Here is a 22,201-nt window from a genome sequence, read left to right as displayed (position 1 = left end):
AACTCTGTTTACGTGGCTGCAGCGCTGCACGCGACCGGCACCTGAGCTGAGCCTGCATGAGCGGCACTAGAAGGAGATTGTCGCGGTTGTCGGGTGAGACGACTTAACGTTGTCGGAAAGGTGAGTAAGGTTATAATCGTTAACGAAAACGAACAAAAAAAAACGAAAACTAGATGGGAAAAAACATCGTCGTTAACTAAAATAAAAATAAAAACGAGGCATTACAAAAAAACTATAACTAACCAAAACTGTAATGTGTGTTTGGCAAAACTAACTAAAATAAATAGATTAAATGTCCTTAGTTTTCGTCTTTGTCAATGTCTTTCATAGAGCAAACGTTCAGCTGCATTTCATTTCCCTGCGTCTCTCACTCACGCGTCTCTCTCACATACTCGCGCACGCACAGCCCCTCCCCTCCGTGCACACCGCGCCTCCATGAGAACGAGTGTTGGAAGCAAGTTCGCGAAAGGTTGGTATCTCGTGAAAACCTTTACACAATCACACATTAAAAAGTGGTATAAAAATATTTTTAATTCTGAATATAATTTTGTCAGTGTGTTAATGTCGACCCGAGAAGCGATTGCTACATTAGAAAGTTAACTAGACTCAAGTTTGAGGTAAAATGCACTTGGGTTGTCGATGTCAAAACACTATTAAAGCTGTGATTCAAGTAAGGAATAATTGACGACGGGCCGTTGAATTATTAGAAAAAATAACACACCTGAGGTGGGGGGGGGAGGGATTGGTAGGGGAGTGCCCTTTTTTAGGTCAGAGCAACTGCCCCTCAAAATTCCTGTGCACGTGAGGTGCCTTTTCAAAAGATGTAATATAAGTCTAAGGTGTCCCCTGAATGTGTCTGTGAAGTTTCAGCTCAAAATACCCCATAGATTTTTTTTAATACATTTTTTTAATTGCCTATTTTGAGCCATTATTACATATGCACCAATTAAGAGTGTGACCCCTTTAAATCTCCTGCTCCTCCGCCCCAGTGAGCTCTCAACTGCCTTAAACAGCAAACACAAAGATCACACAGCTAATATAACCCTCAAAATGGATCTTTACAAAGTGTTCATCATGCATACATCGAGTATAGTATTTATTTGGATGTATACATTTGTTTATGAATGAGTTTGAGGCTGTGCTCTGTGGCTAACGGCTAATGCTACACTATTGGAGAGATTTATAAAGAATGAAGTTGTGTTTATGAATTATACAGACTGCAAGTGTTTAAAAATGAAAATAGCAACGGCTCTCTTGTCTCTGTGAATACAGTAAGAAACGATGGTAACTTTAACCACATTTAACAGTACATTAGCAACATGCTAACGAAACATTTAGAAAGACAGTTTACAAATATCACTAAAAATATCATGTTATCATGGATCATGTCAGTTATTATTGCTCCATCTGCCATTTTTCGCTGTTGTCCTTGCATAGATCCAGACGTTCTACCCTTGTGTAATGCATTGAACATGAGCTGGCATGTGCAAATATTGGGGGCGTACACCCCGACTGTTACGTAACAGTCGGTGTTATGTTGAGATTCGCTTGTTCTTTGGAGGTCGTTTAAACAAATTAGATTTATATAAGAAGGAGGAAACAATGGAGTTTGAGACTCACTGTATGTCATTTCCATGTACTGAACACTTGTTATTCAACTATGCCGACGTAAATTCAATTTTTGAATCTAGGGCACCTTTAAAATTTAACAAAAACTATAGTATATCAATGAATAAAATAACACTTCTTTTAATCAGTCAGTACTATTATATTTCTGGTACTTCTGCTGTAATGACAAAAGTGACTTTTTAATTTTTTTTGTTTATTTATATTTATTTATTTATTACAGAAACTAGGAATGGCAGTATAATAAAATAATTAGAATAATTAAAATTCAGAATTTGCAATAGAAGTTTTAATAGCTGAATGCTCTTCAGGTTTTATTACCAATGAACTTCCATGAGTTTTCTAGTCCTTTGTGAGTTTTTTTTAAATTATTATTTAATCACAAATAATAATTTCTACAGATTAAATATTTTAGAACTTGAAATAACTAGAAAAAAATTATATTCATTATAAAAATGATATAAATATGAAATGCAACAGGTGAATGTAGGCATCACAAACAAAAAGTTAAACAAACAAAGGAAACAACTGAAGTGCCCCTATTATGCTTTTTTGGACATCACATTTTTATGTAGTGTGTAGTATAGCTGTTTGTGAATTTAAAAGGTCTGCAAAGTTTCAAACATCAAAGTGAAGATAAATTAAGTTATTGCCTACCAAAAGAAAGAATCAATTCTGAACTGCCTGAAATGAATCATCAGTAATTCCAGTCTTACTTCCTGCTCGAAACAAATTTGCTTAATGCCAGTCTATGGTCTTCATTGCCTGCCCACGAACAACGTCTACTTTGTTTCGACTGGAAGAGTTTATTTTGTGTTATCGACATGTTTGATTTCTGTGCTGCGAAAGCGAATCCAATCTGATGCACTTCCAAAGACTTGAGGATTCACGCTGGAATTGATACAGAAAACCTGGGCCATCTGACCAATCAGAGCAGAGGAGGCTCTCGGAAAGGAGGGGTTAAGAAAAACCGGATCGTTTATCGAACCGTTTCAGGCACTGTGAGAAAAGAGGTGATGCTGCAGTTTTTATTATGAGAACATTAATGTGTTTTTTGACCTTGGATACATTTAAACGTATTGTAGGAGACTCTTAAACAAAACCAGGAACCTTTAAAGCAGCATAGTGAGGCACTTTAAATTATTAATCACAATTACTTGTATGCCATAATTCAACCAAAATCCATGACTGTGGCATTTGGGTCCCTTAATTGAGTATCTAAATCTTATACCCAACAGATCCAACCAGTTTACACACTCATTTCCCAGTTCTTCTGAAACCACCAAACCACAGCTGCACCTAAAATCAGTCAGTACTTCCTGTCAAACTGGTTCACTCCAAAATAGTAGCTTTAAAAGCTACTATAAGCTTTAAAATCAGCTGGGCGTAAAGCATTTACACTTCCCGGAATCTCTGACAACATCAGTCTCACACTGTGATATCCACTCATTCAGCCTCCAGTAAGTCATGTGATCTAAATCAATAGTGCCTTGCATCCAACACTGACTAATCAAAAGAGGGATAATAGTCCTTTTTGTCTTAGAATAACTATTTATTAAAGTATAATAATGTGTTATATATAATGCATCAAAAGTCTTTAACAAAACAGTTTATTGAAATTGCTCACTATATCCAAAGAATGATTTATGTCATTGGTTAATGTGACTATGCCTTTTAATTTCCACAATGAAAATCATTTACTTAGAAGTTAAACCTTGTTCTGATAGTCCTCTTTTAATAATTAAACAGAAAGAAACACCTAAGGTCAGCCACAGCTGTTAGAAAATAATTCCTCTGTTGAGGCTTTCTATGTAAACTACAACACTAAGGTTGAAATACACTACACAACTTTTGCCCAGGTATTTGGCCCGATTTGCAGTCAAGACGAGTTGACACTAGTTGCAGAAAGACAGATTTCACAGAAAATCACATAGGCTAGTGTATGATGGGCACAGACTCTGACAGACTTCAGACTATGATTCCATCCAGTCGGAGGACATCTAACGTGTTTGATATTTTGAGCTAGATTTTAGAACACACTGTTTTCATTTGTCATGTGTCTCCTAGCAATGCAACACGTTTCTACATGATTTTGTTGTTTTCAGAAAGACTTGAAAGTCTGGTAGTGTGTAGTCTCGTGTAGCCAGACCTTCAAACTGATGGAAAAAGGGCTAGACTCCATAGCAACGTCCAGGAGGCCGTCTGACTGACATGTAAAACAGCCAGTTACAGTTTGTTTTGTTCAACGCCATGTTTAGGGTATAAAAAATGTAAAATCGATGTCTCTACAATAATAGCAAAAACGTGAGTAAAACTCTTCAACGTATTTTAAAGAGCCTATGTTGTGAACTTCACATACTTTTAAAGGTGCCCTAGAATTAAAAATTGAATTTACCTTGGCACAGTTGAATAACAAGTGTTCAGTACATGGAAATGACATACAGTGAGTCTCAAACTCCATTGTTTCCTCCTTATATAAATCTCATTTGTTTAAAAGACCTCCGAAGAACAGGCGAATCTCAACATAACACCGAATCTTACGTAACAGTCGGGATCATTAATATGTATAACCCTAATATTTGCATATGTCAGCCCATGTTCAAGGCATTAGACAAGGGCAAAACATCTGGATCTGTGCACAGCTGAGTCATCAGACTAGGTAAGCAAGCAAGAACAATAGCGAAAAATGGCAGATGGAGCAATAATAACTGACATGATCCATGATAGCATGATATTTTTACTGATATTTGTGAATTGTCTATCTAAATGTTTCGTTAGCATGTTGCTAATGTACTGTTAAATGTGGTTAAAGTAACCATCGTTTATTACTGTATTCACAGAGACAAGACTGTCGTTATTTTCATTATTAAACACTTGCAGTCTGTATAATGCATAAACACAACTTCATTCTTTATAAATCTCTCCAACAGTGTAGCATTAGCCGTTAGCCATGGAGCACTATCAAACTCATTCATAACCAAATGTAAACATTCAAATAAACACTGTACCAAAGACTAGACGTGTCACTTGTATTGTTTTGAATGGGAGAAAGTGTAACGCGCAATATGGCGGAATAAGTCCAGCCTTCTAAATAAGAGGCAATCGTCGACTGGTAAAGTCATCGCGTCACTTCAGCGGCCGTTAGAATCACCGGTTTCTATAGAAACAGTCAGACGCGCGCCTCCGAAGAGACGCGCATTTATGTCTGCGCATGCACATTAGCTTGATCCAGCCTGAAAAATACATTTTTTTTGTCATGATCCGAGCGTTTAGAAACTACATTTATGAGTCGGTTGTTGTTAGATTTCATTGGTGATTTCAAATATCAAATTTAATCGTAAGGTTGACGAACAGTTTTGGAGAATCTGATGTTTCCCCATTCAAAGAGATAGGAGCTGCATGATGCCCAGGATGCCTGAGAGGCGTTTCAAAGATGGCCGCCGAGTGAAATGACTTGTCTTAAAGGGACTTTGACTGTACTTACTCGATTAGACATGCTGCATGACGAACACTTTGTAAAGATCCATTTGAGGGTTATATTAGCTGTGTGAACTTTGTTTATGCTGGTTAAGGCAAGAGCGAGCTCCGTGGGCGTGGAGCACGAGAATTTAAAGGGGCCGCAGCCTGAATCGGCGCATTTTTAATGATGCCCCAAAATAGGCAGTTAAAAATGAATTTAAAAAATTTGAGCTGAAACTTCACAGACACATTCAGGGGACAGCTTAGACTTATATTACATCTTTTAAAAAGATGTCCTGCGGCACCTTCAAAAACACAGAGTTTAGTTGATCCTAGTAAACACTCATTGTCACAGCTGTAAACACAACGGCTTTCTTTTCCATTGGGGTTTGGCATCACTACAGCTTTGTTTCCAGACAGACCGTTAAAGAACGTAACACACACGTCTCCTGGAAATCCTGTGGAATTCAACCAATCAGATGACAACTTCGAAACTCCTGAAGTTTTTCCAATTTTGTATGCATCAGCCAACAGTTTGTGACCATGACGTCTGAGGCTGAGACCATGTAGTGTGTGATCCTCAGTTGTTTAGCAAATCCAGTAACCATTTACAATTTCACATCTTCTAACAACCTCAGCTGTAAATTTACCATCAGAAGTTTATCTAGGTTGAGTGTTTCTTCTCAGGCATAATACAGAAGCATTCTATCTTAATTTTTTTAAATTTAAAATCTGATAAGTAAATTTAGGATTTTTTACAAATTCAGAAATTTCACAAACTGATTTAGGATTCTTATTCTATGAAATCTTATCTGTACTTAGAAAATATTAATCCACTCCATCACATCTGTAATTATTCATCAGTGTTTTGTCATCAAAGAGCAGCACATCACTTGAGTCTTCCAAAGTCTTTCCACTATCAAACATCACTGTTGTTCTTTATCTTGTATTATCAATAAAAACATAACACCATTCTCAGACACAGCTATTTTAATGTGATTTTTATAAAATCACATAAAATATTTCACTTAAGAAATGTAATTCTCTAATAGATTTTGTACTAAATGAGGTCCTAACTGATATGGCCATGGTTACCAAACAGAAAAGATAGGATTCTAAAGTTAGCCTCTTTCTGTAATAAGCAGAACTTCATGTGGCAGCGCACATGTAGGATATTCTTAACATTAAGCTCCACAACATAAACTCTATACCAGAGTTTTGGAGCCATGCTAGTGGTGTGCGATACGTCTATGATAATATCTTAATTACTGTTTTAACGATGAGTGATCTGGCATTATCGTGCATGTCTGTCACTTTGCAAAAAACAAACAAAAACCACACCTAGAGAGTCCACACACTGCAGGATGTAGTCTTTTAGTAAGTGTAGGTATCTTCAGATCAGAGTAAGGGTCTTCTTCAACTTACGGAAGGAACGTAGCGCCAATTCCATTTTTTCCATAAGTAGAATAGGGAAGGTGCAGGACATACAGCGTATGAAGAATACGGAAGGCGGAATGGCGAAGCACTTGCAAGGCGATCATTTGTGTTTATAAAGTATATACTTTGTAATTTTTTGAAAATTCTAGATAAGACCCTTATTCCTCGTCTGGTATCGTTTAAAGCACTTTGAAGCTGCACTGAAACTGTAATGTTGACCTTCAACCGTTTGGAGGCCATTGAAGTCCACTGTAAGGAGAATAATCCTGGAATGTTTTCATCAAAAACCTTGATTTCTTTTCGACTGAAGAAAGAAGGACATGAACATCTTGGATGACATGGGGGTGAGTAAATTATCAGGAAAAGTTTATTTGAAAGTGAACTAATCCTTTAAGTCAGAGTTAAAAGCTTACATACTTTTGTACATCGTCTGCAGCATCTTCAGGGATTGCTAACAGTTTGTTTCTCTTAAGTCTGCATTCGTCACATCATTGGTACATCGAATTGAACTTCGATGATTGATGATGATGTAGTACGACAACAGAAGGATGCAAGCTTAAGAAAGCTTAAGAAAGCATATTGAGAAATGGCCTCTTTTTGTGTCTGATGTGTCAAAATCGCACATGAGCCAGACAGTAAAGCTTGGTGTTTAAGTAGCAGAATTTTAAATTTGATACAGAACCTAAAATTGGGATTTCTTGAATCTTGTAAGCACTGTAGTCACGGCATTTTGAACCAACTAAGACAGCACCTGTATGAAGCCTAGTGCTTTGAAGTGTATTCCAGCCTTTTCTGAACTAACCGGTTAACCCTCTCTAATATCCATGGCAACAAAGAAACCAAAATAGAACACAAATTTTGAGTCAGTGATGAAATGTGAGATATCTGTGAGAAACACAAGTGTGCAGGCAGACTCAGCGCCAGAAGACATGGACATCCCAATCTTTGTTAATCCCAATGTTAACAAAGATTAATAAACACTGTAAAAATGTATTGCTCAATGTTAGTTAATGTTAGTTTATCAATAACTAACGGGACATTATTGTAAATTGTTACCAGATTTACTCTACTCAAAATATTTATACTTTTTTCTTTTGAGGTGAAATATAGTCCGGGGGGCATACTCATATTGGTGACTTTGGCAGATGGGTACAAGAGCTTATGGACAATCTTCTGTCACTACCATTAAGTCTGCATGGAGATTCAGTCCTTAAACTGCTCCATGTCTTGTGACTACTACACCGAATAAAGATTTCAATCAATGCTTTGATTCCCTAGTGGCTGAAAGCTGATTCAAAAGCAGCTGGTACATGTTCAGTATTTAGTCAGCTTTATGGTTCACCAAAGCCTCATCTAAATATCCGTTGAGTCAATGGGGAAGGGTTTGTTTCCTAAATGTCTCAGTGTTCTGAATTCAATAACAGTCTAGAACTAACATGTGATTTATGACCACTAATGAATATTAGAGGCAAGTCCTTACATGAAAGCTTCAAACGTATCTGGGTCATTGACAAAGAGTGGCCAAGATGAATAAAAAGAAATATTGAGTTTACAACACGAGCCAAGTTGTATTCATATAGGTTTTATATGGTTTTAAAGACTTTTTCAATAAACGTTTAAATTTAAATTCCCTACAACTGGAAACATGTGAATGTACACATCTTATTTCTAATTCATAAATGTCATATAAGGGAGTCGCACCACATGACATTTTACAACCTGAACTAACCTTTCCTTGTCATAAAAAGATTATGTTTCAAGAAACCTACAAACTTTGACACACAGTCATAGTGGTCTGTACAATTTAATTTAATCTTTTTATAATTTTGTTAAGAAAATTATTACTACGCCAAAATTTTATTTTTTAAAGGCTTTTTTTCATTATGGTAACAGGACATTTTTTTTTTACTTCAAAGAAATATCAAAATAAAATTACATCACTTTGAAACCAGATCAGATATTCATACAACAAAATATTCTGGGGGCCATGAATTTTTTTGTGAAAATTATCAAAAACGCTGACACTGGCTGGCATCTTAACAAAAAAAAAAAAAAAAAAAGCAGGGAAAGAGTTAAGCGATCTCACAACAAGCACAGTTTTTCTCCAAATATCACCATGATTGCACAAGTTTTTCAATTCCAAGAACATGCTCTTGCCATGCACCCTTGAAAGAACAAACTCAGAAGGACTCGAGGACACAGAACGCATCCTTGTGAGAATTGTGCTGCGATCTTGTTGCTCAGCTGACCGTTCCAGGATATTATAAATAGCGGCCAATGCACAATAAATACATCACAAACAAATGTCATAACCTATTGAAACATTTCTTTCATATTATCATATGCATTATTTTCTTATTATTTTATATATATATGTGTATTTGTGAGAACTGAAATATCAAAATGAGTTTAAATCACTTTGAAACCATTTTTACTGAGAGATTGCTAGTAAATTTCACAAATAATTGCAAAGAAATGGCAAGTACATTGAACTCAATGTGAAATTTTGAAATAGAAAAAAATGAAATAGTATTTTCTTGTAAAACATACTCCAATAATCTTTGCTTATCATTTTTACAGTATATGTATGAATTGCATTTTTATTTAATTTTTTGCTAAATAAATACTGTTTATCTGTAAATAATCAGAGTGTTTGATGGGTATGTCAGTCTTGTTTATTAATAGTGACATTTGCTAATTGTGGTTGGTAATATTCCTCAAATTTTGTGATTTAAAACAAATAAACTGTGTACTACGCATTAACTTGTATATGTGAAATGACATTTTCACCTGTTAGATGAGCTAAAAACCTCTTTTTGACAGAACACCCTAGCAGCCACCACTCATATTTTCTTCAGAAAATGTATCAAAAAACATCATCAGATCAACCAGACAGTAAACAATAATTTGTGCCCTAGCAAAAGTGTTCAGCACTGATATGACACTACATTTGTAAATGTTAGTAAGCATGTTATGTCTAGTGATGTGATGGGTGGCTCTTATCTGGACTGCGTTATTGACATTAACTGTTTGCTGAAGTGAGGAGTGGCCGTGTCTGCATGCTCTAAACGCACTAAATGTGCCGTCGGGGATGTTAGACACAAGAGAGTGCAAAAGAAACTGAAAATCTAGGTTTGTATTGTAGTAGTTTATGTCCTAATCTTAAGAGCACAGAACACAAAAATATTTGAAAATGTCTGTATACAACTAATATAGATGTTACCACTTTAAGAAGTATTTTGAGTACATGACACAACATTACAAGCAGAAGAAAATGATGTGTTTGGATGAAAACATAATAGCCATTCTGTGTATAGGGTGTTATCAGAGACAGTAAACATTATATCTACTGTACTGTACTGAGTGTTTTTAAAGTATGTTATTATTAGATCTACTGTAATACTGCATCAGGTGTTAATATACGGGGTGTTGTCCTGGTGCTTATTTGCTGATGCATGAGACACAGTCAGTCCATAGGTCACTGTACAATGATCTGAGTTTATGACACGGTCCAAAAAACCCAACCCAAACCCACACACTGGATATTGCTAACAGATAAAAACGCGATCAAAACAAATCCCTAGACCATTTGCTTACATAACACACACTCATTTAAATGTAAATCTACTGATCTTTACAATAGACATGCATTATTGGTTAACGTTACCTCATATTATTAACACTATACATAACGCCATGTGTGTTATTACAAAGACACTCTGATGCTCATTAACATATCAAAACTTACCTGCTAAGATTACTGCTCCGTTCACAGCAACTGTGATGTACGGCACCGTATTAATTCAAGGTTAAACTAAGAGAAAATAACGTTACATCACATATCCAGAACCGGGCTGCGAGAAGTCAGGATCACCGAACACTGGACCGGCACTGCGCACTTTCTGCGGCTGCGCTTCACCAATTCTACTATGGCGAAGGCATGGCTCATCAATATTAATTATGTAACGTGATGGTCTTAACTGATTGGCTGAAAGGCAGTAAGCGGGTGGCACTTCGATTATAATGGGCTGCTGGTAGCGGGCGACATACTTGGTTATGAATATTAATGAGCGGACATCCCAGGAAGATTACCACGCAACGTCAAACGGAGCATAAGCAATATTCATAAGTATTCATCTCCTCGAGAGGAGAAATTCAGATAATTTACTTGTAAAGGTAAATTGTCTGATAAATCATGTCAGCAGATGGAGTTACACTTAGTATAGAATGCAGGTGTTTTGTATATTTTATTAGAAAACAATACATATAAATTAGATTTATAGATGATTAAGATTCTTCTGTTAGCCTATATTCATTACTATTCATTTATTATTTATTTTAGAATTCGAACTTATAGATCGAAAAATATTTAAATATTCCTGGGGGGAAAAACTCTCGCCTGACGGATGATTACTTTGATTTTAATGCCATCTGCTGGCAGAATACAATACAAGATGATGAATGATATTAATGTAATTTGTAGGAGTGTTTATAAAACTGGCAATTAAAGCATAACATTAAAGGATTAGTTCACTTTCAAATAAACTTTTCCTGATAATTTACTCACCCCCATGTCATCCAAGATGTTCATGTCCTTCTTTCTTCAGTCGAAAAGAAATTAAGGTTTTTGATGAAAACATTCCAGGATTATTCTCCTTATAGTGGACTTTAATGGCCTCCAAACGGATGAAGGTCAAAATTACAGTTTCAGTGCAGCTTCAAAGGGCTTTAAACGATACCAGACGAGGAATAAGGGTCTTATCTACTAAAACGATAGGTCATTTTCAAAAAAAAAAAAAAAAAACCTTCCAAGTGGTTCCGCCAAAACCGCATTTTCGTATTCTTCAAAAAGCTTTAGCTGTATGTCCTACGCCTTCCCTATTCTACTTATGGAACGAACGCGGCACCAGTTCCGTTTTTTCCGTAAGTAGAATAAACGCAGAAAATCAAACCTGACCCGAATTTTTTTATGATGGACTTCAGTTTCGGAGGCAGTGTGCAAACACGATTGACATGATAAACGTGAGGTCGTATTTATTTTTAATGTGTGAAAATTTCGCAATGCGAATTTCAGACTCAGTGTGCAAAGGCCTTAATGTTCAATCATCACTCGTAGAGTGAATCTACCTTATTTCACTAACTGCAACATTGCTTCAGTGTTACTTTTACACTTTATAGATTGGGACCATATGAAAACTGAGCAGTGTTTGTTTAACACTGAGGATCTTACTGTGTGCTAATAAAACATGTAACCGGCGACAAGTGTTTTTTCTAATAATTTATTCAAATTAATTTTAAAAATTGTCTTAGTCTTTACACCTGTATGTAACATATACATACATTTTGATGTGGTCTTGCTGGGATCATACCAGCACCCAAAAGATAACATATGCTGGCCCACCAGCACACCAAGCTGGTCCCAGCATGCAAAACATACCTTATACTGGTGACCAGCAATGCTGGATTTTTTCAGCAGGGCTACCATAGACATATAGCACAACACAAACATACTTTTATTATTTGTCATTTATTTGCACAATCCTCCATTAAGTATTTATCAAATACTGAAAAAAAAGTTTTTGTCTGTGCACTCAACAACCAGAACACACTGGTCCACTTTCTTATTTTCATTTACATGTTAATGTCTGAAAGCAAAACAAAAAAGAAAACGTCTATAAAAGAGTCCAACTCCTTTAAAAAGGCAAATAGAAAAAAAATACTAATAGTAAATGTTAAAAAAATCACAATGCAGCCATGGTTAAAATCATTTTAGTATTTGTATGACAATTCAAACCTGTATAAAGGATATGAAATGGCAGTATACTGTACGTTTATGTACACACGTCACAGAGAATAGAAGAAGAGAAGCTTTCCTCAGTGGTTCATTCAGAATCAGTACTGTCAAACTTAAAAATAATGTTTGTGCAAATGTCTGCAGTTCTATTTGAAACAGACAGATCAAATATTAGTGTTCTCAGTTTTACAGATTTAAAAAAGAAAAAAAGCTCCTCATGTCGCCCTAAAAGTAGTGCTTAAAAACAACTAGAGGCCCAAAATGGTTGACCAAACCCCAGCAGCCCACCTCAAAAACAAAACCAGTATAAAAGTAGGCTAAAACATACAATGAAAAGAACAGTAACAGTTCTACTCATGAAAGACATGAAAAACGTCTATTTTATGCACAATGTAACTATATCGCAGTTGCGCATGGCTGTAAAATAACGCCATAAGTCGTAACAGCAAACTCACCCCCTAAAATTAATACTGAAAACCTCTTTCACAGACACACACACACACAGGTAAAGCTGTGTCACCCTCTTTCAGTATTTACAAATGGGCAGTTTTTGTAAAGGGACTTTTGAAGCGTGAGCGAACATAAACAGATCTACCACCGAAGTTACAAAAAAGTTACAGCGGATGGCCTTTTGTCATCCCAACAATCTTTCAATACAAGCCCTTATTCGCTGGCAGTAACTGGACGCTGTATTCAACACACAAAGACACAGCTTTCCAAAAACACTCAAAACAGTGGTATGATCAGAGATGGCAGGTAAAAATGTAAAAAGAGTAAAAAGTGAAAATATCTGCTCACAGCCCCACACAGAGCGGGGATAAAACAATTTAAAGGGCTTTTTAAAGCATTTAACATTACAAACTGAGATCCCCCTTTAGAAACCCACACAAGCTGCCTTCTCCATACAAAAAAACCCTAAAGCACCACACAAGTGAACACATGTAGTCCACGTGTGTTCCCCTCTCCCTCAACATGCCTTTGATATTCATCCAGGTAATGAAATTATAAAGTACTGTATTAAATACAACCGAACTCGCTTTTCTTAACATAAGTGTTCATGTTACTAAATTTAAAGGATGTGCCATTTAGAATTCACAGCTACGCTAAATTCATAAAACAAACATCAACTTAAGCCCCTCCCACGTGTTCCAAAGCCCCTCCCATTTGCACCCAAACTCCTCCCGTTTGCCATTTAAAGGAATAGTTCAACTCAAAGACATCAAAACGGACACAAAATAACATTTAGGAGCTATGTAGATCTGTTCCTCACACAAATCTGTCATGACTTTTGTAGTCCAACAAGAATTTTTGGGAGAACTCTTCCTTTAACCTTTCCCACTTGTGAATATCAACACACCATTACCATACTCCACACAAACAAACAATTTCATGAATACAATTTCAGTCAAACTCACTTCATAAATCCCACCCTATAATATTGTACATAGAACAATTATCAACACAGATAATTTCACAGAAATAATATCAAACTATAACCCAACAAAGTGCAAACTGAAGCTGCCATACGTGCCGGTACGATTCCTACCACAACATGTGCTGCTTATCTTAACATAAAAGACAGCATTTGTTTCAAACACACCAATGCTCCTTTCACTGCCAAAGCAACAAAAATGACAAGTAACATCACTAACAAAATTTCTGTCAAGGACACAGGCTTTCAAATTGACCATTTCCACAGGAAAATCCATTTGTCTGTTTGATCCCACCATCCGTGAATTCCCCTTGTGCTGGAGAAAGTTCCAGAATGGCACCAGCAGGTCACACGGCCTTGCTGTAGCCAAAGATTCCTACAGGGAAGTGTTTCACGTGAGTTGGCCACTGCGCGGCCAGCTGGAAAAACTTCACGTCGTGCCACTCTACACCATCAATGGACACTGCAGAGGCGAAAAAAGACAATTTTAAAAAAGACTGCTGTTAAAAGGAACACAATTACCTCTAACACCAAATGAGCTCAAAATCTCAAAAATATCTGATCCAGAATTTCAGTTCACAAATCCAGTGCATTTGTAACAATAGTAAAATTTGACAAAATTATCAAGTTGAATCACATTGAACTAAATTGAAAACACATTTCCCGTTTTATATTATTTAGAAAATTGTAATATAGTTGAATCTTCATCAGAACAAATATTTACAACCATAATGGTTTTAATTTAATACATAACAGAAATATAGAAATATGGTATTTACAATATATACTACCTTTCAAAATTTTTAAAATGTTTAAGAAAAATCTTAAGCTTACCAAAGGCTGCACTTATTTGAACAAAATACAAAAACAGTAATATTCTAATATTATTATAACTGAAAATATCAGTTTTCTAGGGGTGTAACTATACACACATTGCACTGGGATGGCCATAGCAGAAGCTTGTCAGTGACACATTTTTGTGTTGGTTTTGATGTTTGTTTTGGATCATTGTCCTGATTGAAGATCCAACCATGGCTCATTATAAGATTTCTAGCAGGGATAGTCAGGTTTTGATTTTTTATCTGTTGGTATTTGATAGAATCCATGATGCCATGTATCTGAACAAGATGTCCAGGACCTCCAGCAGAAAAATAGGCCCACAACATTAAAGATCCAGCAGTATATTTAACCGTGGGCATGGGGTACTTTTTATCCATGTGTGCACCAAACCCATCTGGTGGGTTTGCTGCCAAAAAGCTCTTTTTTTTTTTTTTTTTTTTTTTTTTGTTTCATCTGACCATTGAAGCTGGTCCCATTTGAAGTTCCAGTCATGTCTAACAACTGAATATGCTGGAGATTGTTTCTGGATGAGTGAGGATGATTTTTCTTGAAACCCTCCCAAACAACTTATGGGGATGTAGGTGCTGTTTGGTAAATTTTTTTAGGCTTTTTGCAATTCTCCAGCTGTAATCCTTGAAGAGTCTTTGGCCACTCAAACTTTCCTCCTCACCGCGCATTAGGACGATTTAGACACACGTCCTCTTCCAGGCAGATTTGTAACATCTGTAGTTGATTAGAACTTCTTAATTATTGTGTTGATGGTGGAAATGGGGATTTTCAATGCGTTAGCTTTTTTCTTACATTTTCTATTTTGTGAAACTCAACAATCTTTTGCAGCACATCAGAACTATATTCTTTGGTTTTACTCATTGTGATGAATGGTTAAGGGAATTTGGCTTTTGTGTTTCCTCATGTTTATACTTCTGTGGAACAGGAAGTCATGGCTGGACAATTTCATGTTCATGATCACCCTGGTGTGCTAAAAATAAAAAGTAAATATGAATGGGAATATACTTCAGAGATATTTTACTTATAAGAATTTCTAGGAGTGCCAATAATTGTGCCCAACATGTATTGGAGAAAAACATTTATTTCCTAATAAAGTGAGTTTCCCCCCAACTTTCAATTGTTTTACTTCAATAAAAAGGTTAGAATTTTGTGAATTTTTTTAATGAAAGATCAAAAGGATAAACAACGCAGATTTATTTTTTTAACAGCTGCCTTTGCTCATATTTACTAAGGGTGCCAATATTAGTGGAGGGTACTGTATGCCAGTGCCATTGTTTTGTCTCAAGATACACACTAGTAATGTTTTTTTCTAAGGCATGTTTATAAAAGATACTTAAATGTCCTATTTTGAACTAAGGCTAATCCTGGCTTAATCCAAGCCCTGTCTGTGAAATCAGGCCTATATTGCGAATCATATCGTTTACATAAACAGTACATATCATCACATTTTATATCACAATATCTTGATAAATCAATGTATCGTTACACCCCTAATGTTTTCTATAGGCCTATTGTAATATATTTTAAAATGTAATTTACTCCTATTTTCAGCATCATTAGTCCAGTCTTCAGTGTCCCATGATCCTTCAGAAATCATTCTAATATGCTGAATTGATGCTCAAGAAACATTTCTTATTATTATCAATGTTGAAAACAGTTGTGCTGCTTCATATTTTAAAAAGTTACAAAAATCTGTATGCTGACCCTCACGTACACATAAAAAGTGAAGTATACGTTGGCCTTTAGAAAGGTAATGACACACACATTCAAAAAAATTCATTCAAAAAGAAAGGAAAAATTAAAATAAGGATTTGGTTATTGAGTAATAGATGGAATAATGAATGATAAAATTAATTTATTGTAATATATGCGATATAGAAAATAACTAATTCGGGTCACTTTTGACTATTTGTCCAAAACTGTTACATTTCAGGAACGCTGACAGACATAAAGGATGACCAATTGCATTGATTTATGACAAAAAATTAAAAATTATGAAATATATAGCCTAATATATTAAATATAATAAGACTTACATCCATCAAATATACAAAAGTAGCCTTGTTAAGATGTAAAATGTGTGGCAGATGAACAGTTGTCTGCAGTAAATATGTTCCTACTTGCAAAAATTTGCAAATCTTAAAGATTTCTATATGGGTCATTTTTGACCCATGTGTGTAAAATTGATGTAGAAACTGTGTTTGTTTATAAAGTAAGAAAGAAAAATAAACATAATTATTTGTAGAAAATCAAAAACAAGATATTTAAGTAATATCTGAAATAAATAAATGATAAAATAAATTTCTTTCAAAGATTCAGCGAAGAAACACTCAGTCATGACTGAAATTACATAGGAAATGAATACGGGTCATTTTTGACCCATGTGTGTAAAATTGATGTAGACAGACAAAAACTGTGTTTGTTTATAAAGTAAGAAAGAAAAAATGAACATAATGATTTTTTACAATCAAAAACAAGATATTTAAGGAATACCTGGAATAAATGAATGATAAAATACATTTCTTTTAAAGATTCAGCAAAGAAACACTCAACCGTTATTAAAATTACATAGGAAATGAATACGGGTCATTTTTGACCCATGTTGCGCATTAGAAGGGTAGTGATACAAAAATGATTTTTATTAAAAAAGTAAGAAAGAAAAAATTAAAATGAGGATTTGTGATGATCAAAAACAAGTTAATTGAGGAATACCTGGAATACTGAATAATTAAAATAATTTCTTGCAAAGATATAGAAAATAAAAACTCAGCCGGGTCATTTTTGACCCATGTTGTGCATCAAAGGGTTAATCAAAGTTAGTTGACCATCTTTAATTAGAAACAGAAATCTTTTGAAACATTATAAAAGTCTTAACTTTTATAACATTAATGGTAATGATAAGCCTTGCATGGTTTTATTACAGACATCACAGTTAGACTGTAGTGACTATAAGGTATTGCTCAAGTGACCACAGGGTGGCAGTCAGGTACAACCACAAAATCTCACTACTGGGGCTTTCTGTGCATTGGATTTCATGTGTTTGTGTGTTGGCTTACCCTTCAGCATGGTGTGCTGGTGTTTAGCTGTGCAGATGAGTCTGCTGATGCTGTCTATCACCTGACTCTTAGAGTCCACATCCTTCTCTTTCAGCTTCTTGCTCAGGAAAATCACTGAGTGTAGAAGGAAACCAGACGTGAACTAAAAGCAACAGCACATAGGAGCCAAACTATTCACCCTCACAGCAGCTCATTTTAAGGCAACACACCTTTCTTGTTTTTCTCCTTCATGACAACTGTCATGGCCATGCCGGGAGGGGGCGTTGGCTCTCCTCCGTTGGGGATTCGGGAAACCTGCAGAGAGCGGAAGTTACTCTTCAACGTGTTCTTAATCCCCACGTCTCTTTTCTCGCCCTCTTTCTTCTTCTCTGCACCCTGTAACGTCCAGTAGTCCACCTGAAGACCCATCACCTCACCCCCGGTGCCTGGAGAACTGCACACAGATACATATGAAATATAAGAGTGCAGTAGATAATGTACGCAAAAACGCTTTGTCACTGGCACCAATGCCATGTTTGACTCATCTTCATGCTCATTTTCAACCTCATTTCTCACAGAAATTACACTGTTGTCTAGGACAAAGATCAGGATTCTTAAGCATTTGTGCTATACATAGTTTCTCGTACCCTGCTCCAGAGAGACTGGCAGAAACAGATGGGGATGAGGGAGGGGTGGAGGTCATGTCTTTCCCGTACGGTGTTCCCGTCTGTGCTGGAGGTGAGGAGAGCATGTTCACACTGCCCACCATCACTGCATCATCAGAATCCACTGCCAGACGACAAACACACACACATCAGTCATATTTCACTGCTGTTATTGTTTTCATTGTGTTATTGGCTAAATGCAAATCCTACCTGATGTGGATAAGCTGTGCTCCACAATTCCCACTTTAACCAACTGCAAGAAAACACATCCAAATCCTAAATGAATTATGTTTGAAACAGCATACTATTGTTTGTACTATTTCTGCAGTATTTTCCGTATTTACAGAATAACTCCAAAATGTGTAATATTCCGCCAGTACTGTGCATAATACTGTATCCAACAATGCAATGCTTTTGACTTGACCTTCCATTTTCAATGTGATGTGATTTCAAACAAATGATAAGTCAAGAATAAGATGTTAAAAATCACAGTTGATAGTGGTTTGTTCCAAGAAAATTTTACATCAGATTAGGTTAAAACACAAAATATCTATTTATTTCATTGATGATAACTGTATGCAGCTTCCCAACAGAAGAGAAATGTAGCATACTATTGAGAAATATAGCATACTATACGCATAATATGCTCTACACATTCCGCAAATTAAAAGTCTTGTTTTTTTTCTCTTTCCAACTAAGCAAAAAGTAGTGAAATAGTTGTTCACTGACCTCGGGAGGTCAACATAAATTATTATGAGCTGTTTTATGTTATATTTATTTTAAATGAGGTTTGGAATTACCCTGTTACCAAAATTTTAATCTCTGAAAAAACAACATTTTATGAAAGTAGCTAACACTTAAAGGGTTAGTTCACCCAAAAATGAAAATGTATTACTCACCCTCATGGCGTTCCACACCAGTAAGACCTTCGTTAATCCTCGGAACACAAATTAAAGGAACACTCCACTTTTTTTGAAAATAGGCTCATTTTCCAGCTCCCCTAGAGTTAAACAGTTGAGTTTTACCATTTTCGAATCCATTTAGCCGATCTCCAGTTCTGGCAGTACCACTTTTAGCATAGCTTAGCATAGTTCATTGAATCTGATTAGACCGTTAGCATCGCGCTTAAAAATGACCAAAGAGTTTTGATATTTTTCCTATTTAAAACTTGACACGTCTGTAGTTAAATCGTGTACCAAGACCGACGGAAAATAAAAAGTTGTGATTTTCTAGGCTGATATGGCTAGGAACTATACTCTCATTCAGGCGTAATAATCAAGGAACTTTGCTGCCGTATCATGGCTGCAGCAGTGCAATGATATTACGCAGCGTCTCTCACAAACGTCTCCATGGTTGCAAGGCACGTTCCCTGTGCAAGCAGGGGCTCACGGGTGCTGCGTAATATCATTGCACTGCTGCAGCCATGATACGGCAGTAAAGTTCCTTGATTATTACGCCTGAATGAGAGTATAGTTCCTAGCCATATCAGCCTAGAAAATCACAACTTTTCATTTTCCGTCGGTCTTAGTACACGATTTAACTACAGAAGAGTCAAGTTTTAAATAGGAAAAACATCAAAACTCTTTGGTCGTTTTTAATGCTAACGGTCTAATCAGATTCAATGAACTATGCTAAGCTATGCTAAAAGTGGTACCGCCAGAACCGGAGATCGGCTGAATGGATTCGAAAACGGTAAAACTCAACTGTTTAACTCTAGGGGAGTTGGAAAATGAGCCTATTTTCAAAAAAAGTGGTGTGTTCCTTTAATAAGATATTTTTGTTGAAATCCAATGGCTCAGTGAGGCCTTCATAGCCAGCAATGACATTTTCTCTCTCAAGATCCATTAATGTCCTAAAAACATATTTAAATCAGTTCATGTGAGTACAGTGGTTCAATATTCATATTATAAAGCGACGAGAATATTTTTGGTGCACCAAAAAAACAAACAAAATAACGACTTATATTGTGATGGCCAATTTCAAAACACTGCTTCAGGAAGCTTCGGAGCATAAATTAATAAGCGTGTTGAATCAGCGGTTCGGAGCACCAAAGTCACGTGATTTCAGCAGTTTGGGGGTTTGGCACGCGATCCGAATCATGATTCGACACGCTGATTCATAATGCTCTGAAGCTTCCTGAAGCAGTGTTTTGAAATCGCCATCACTTTATAAGTCGTTATTTTGTTTGTTTTTTGGCGCACCAAAAATATTCTCGCCGCTTTATAATATAAATATTGAACCATTGTACTCACATGAACTGATTTAAATATGTTTTTAGTACATCAATGGATCTTGAGAGAGGAAATGTCATTGCTGGCTATGGAGGCCTCACTGAGCCATCGGATTTCAACAAAAATATCTTAATTTGTGTTCCGAAGATTAACGAAGGTCTTAAGGGTGTGGAACAGCATGAGGGTGAGTAATAAATTACATTATTTTCAAATTTGGGTGAACTAAACCCTTAAAACTGTTTTCTTACAATAACGTTTGATTGAACCAACTTCATTAGGATGAGCTCACAATTTGTGTAAAAACTGAATATTTGCATGGAATTTTCCATTTTGTGATGAGGAAAAATCATACAATAACAGGCTTGTGCTAAACATTGATTTTAGTTTAAATGGTTTACTAATTTAAATATATATTTAGATTTTATTCAATATTTAATTATAATTCAAATATAAGAAATATAAATATAAACATTTCTCACCATGACATACATGGGATATGTTTTTTAATGGGACAACCAAGTATATTTGCATCTTTAGAACAACAACAACAGAGAGGAATTGAGTAAGAAAAAGCATTTCTCACCCCAATGAATGGGACAAACTTCTGGCAGGAATCTTCGTCAGGGCTGTCGAAGTCAAACAGGAGGGAAATGTTAGCACGGGTTGGACCGGACATGTAATGTTAAGCTGTCAGTGAGGGCGGATGGTCTGTGAGATGCGTGTGGGGGGGTGAGAATGAGGGGTGTAAGATCTGATAGTGTGACACAGAGTGGTGCCCTCTAGCTGACAGAGTGCTGTGAGAGACCACAGTGAGTGTGAGGGCTCATGCCATGGCTCTGGGTCATGAGGACACTGGGATAGCTTCTTACATCCTCCACCAGTCAGGGGGGTGTAAGGCTGCAGGCTATGGGGACACTTCATTATTGAACTCATTGGCCCTGTTTACACCTGGTATTAAGATGCATTTTGGTCGATTGGATCACAAGTGGGCAATGCTAAATACAGGTGTAAACGGAGTCTCAAAGATGTTTTGAGCTTGTCCACTTTCGACTACTTCCAGAGGTAGTTGAAAACGGCTGTCAGAGCAGAAACGAAAGCTGCTGCTCTCTATATGCTTTTCGATTGTTTCCGGAGTGTTCATATGTAAATTGCGCGAGCATATTTTGTCTATTAGATTGAAATATCTGAAAAATCCCACAGATTGACCCACCCATAGACCCTTCCCTTGAAGAAATCAGGACGGAAGTGGTTGAAAGTGGACAAAAGAGACGGATTAAAACACCATGTGTAAGCAGGAATGTGTCTCCCTTGTCTACTTGTGATCCAATCCACCAAAATGCATCTTAATACCAGGTGTCAATAGGGCTATTGTTATATAATCTTTCGTGGCACTTCCCAAGAGTTTTCTATAACTGATAGTAGCTGCTCTCCAGACTCAGGAAACCATAACAAGAGGAACTTCCAAAATTCTGAATTTTTTCGATTGTAGCTGACAAAAACAGGGCTGGCACAAGAGTACTCTCGTGTAACCAGTCTTCTGACTATAATTGGCATAATGTTTGATCCACACTATAACTTATTTAAGCCAAGAACCACCCACTTATACACGAAGAGAATGTCTGACCAACATGTACAATGACCAATCACAACTTTGAGAAATCTTTCTGCTTGCA

At 36.3% G+C, this 22,201-nt stretch overlaps 2 protein-coding genes across 3 annotated transcripts in view; both read right to left on the bottom strand.

Annotated features, from left to right (window-relative positions):
* The window catches only part of klc4 (kinesin light chain 4), a 42,457-nt gene extending 32,023 nt beyond the window's left edge, over positions 1-10,434 (bottom strand). The window contains exon 1 of the mRNA XM_067395859.1: positions 10,271-10,434. The gene's annotated coding sequence lies outside the window, so the exon portion shown is untranslated. The remainder of the gene's footprint in view (positions 1-10,270) is intronic.
* A 1,634-nt stretch (positions 10,435-12,068) lies between these two features.
* Positions 12,069-22,201, bottom strand: part of si:ch211-126j24.1 (phosphofurin acidic cluster sorting protein 2) — an 86,910-nt gene continuing 76,777 nt past the window's right edge. For both annotated transcript variants that reach the window (XM_067398513.1, XM_067398515.1), the window contains exons 19-24: positions 21,112-21,154; positions 18,508-18,550; positions 18,280-18,421; positions 17,863-18,086; positions 17,654-17,767; positions 12,069-14,211 (exon numbers count right to left, since the gene is read on the bottom strand). In XM_067398513.1, coding sequence (XP_067254614.1) covers positions 14,096-14,211; positions 17,654-17,767; positions 17,863-18,086; positions 18,280-18,421; positions 18,508-18,550; positions 21,112-21,154 — 682 coding nt within the window. In that variant the 3' untranslated portion in view covers positions 12,069-14,095. The remainder of the gene's footprint in view (positions 14,212-17,653; positions 17,768-17,862; positions 18,087-18,279; positions 18,422-18,507; positions 18,551-21,111; positions 21,155-22,201) is intronic.

The sequence above is a fragment of the Chanodichthys erythropterus genome, chromosome 10 (genome assembly GCF_024489055.1).
Source record: "Chanodichthys erythropterus isolate Z2021 chromosome 10, ASM2448905v1, whole genome shotgun sequence".
Taxonomy (NCBI): domain Eukaryota; kingdom Metazoa; phylum Chordata; class Actinopteri; order Cypriniformes; family Xenocyprididae; genus Chanodichthys; species Chanodichthys erythropterus.
Note: the sequence above shows the minus strand (reverse complement) of the source record. Positions and strands in the feature narration are given on the sequence as shown.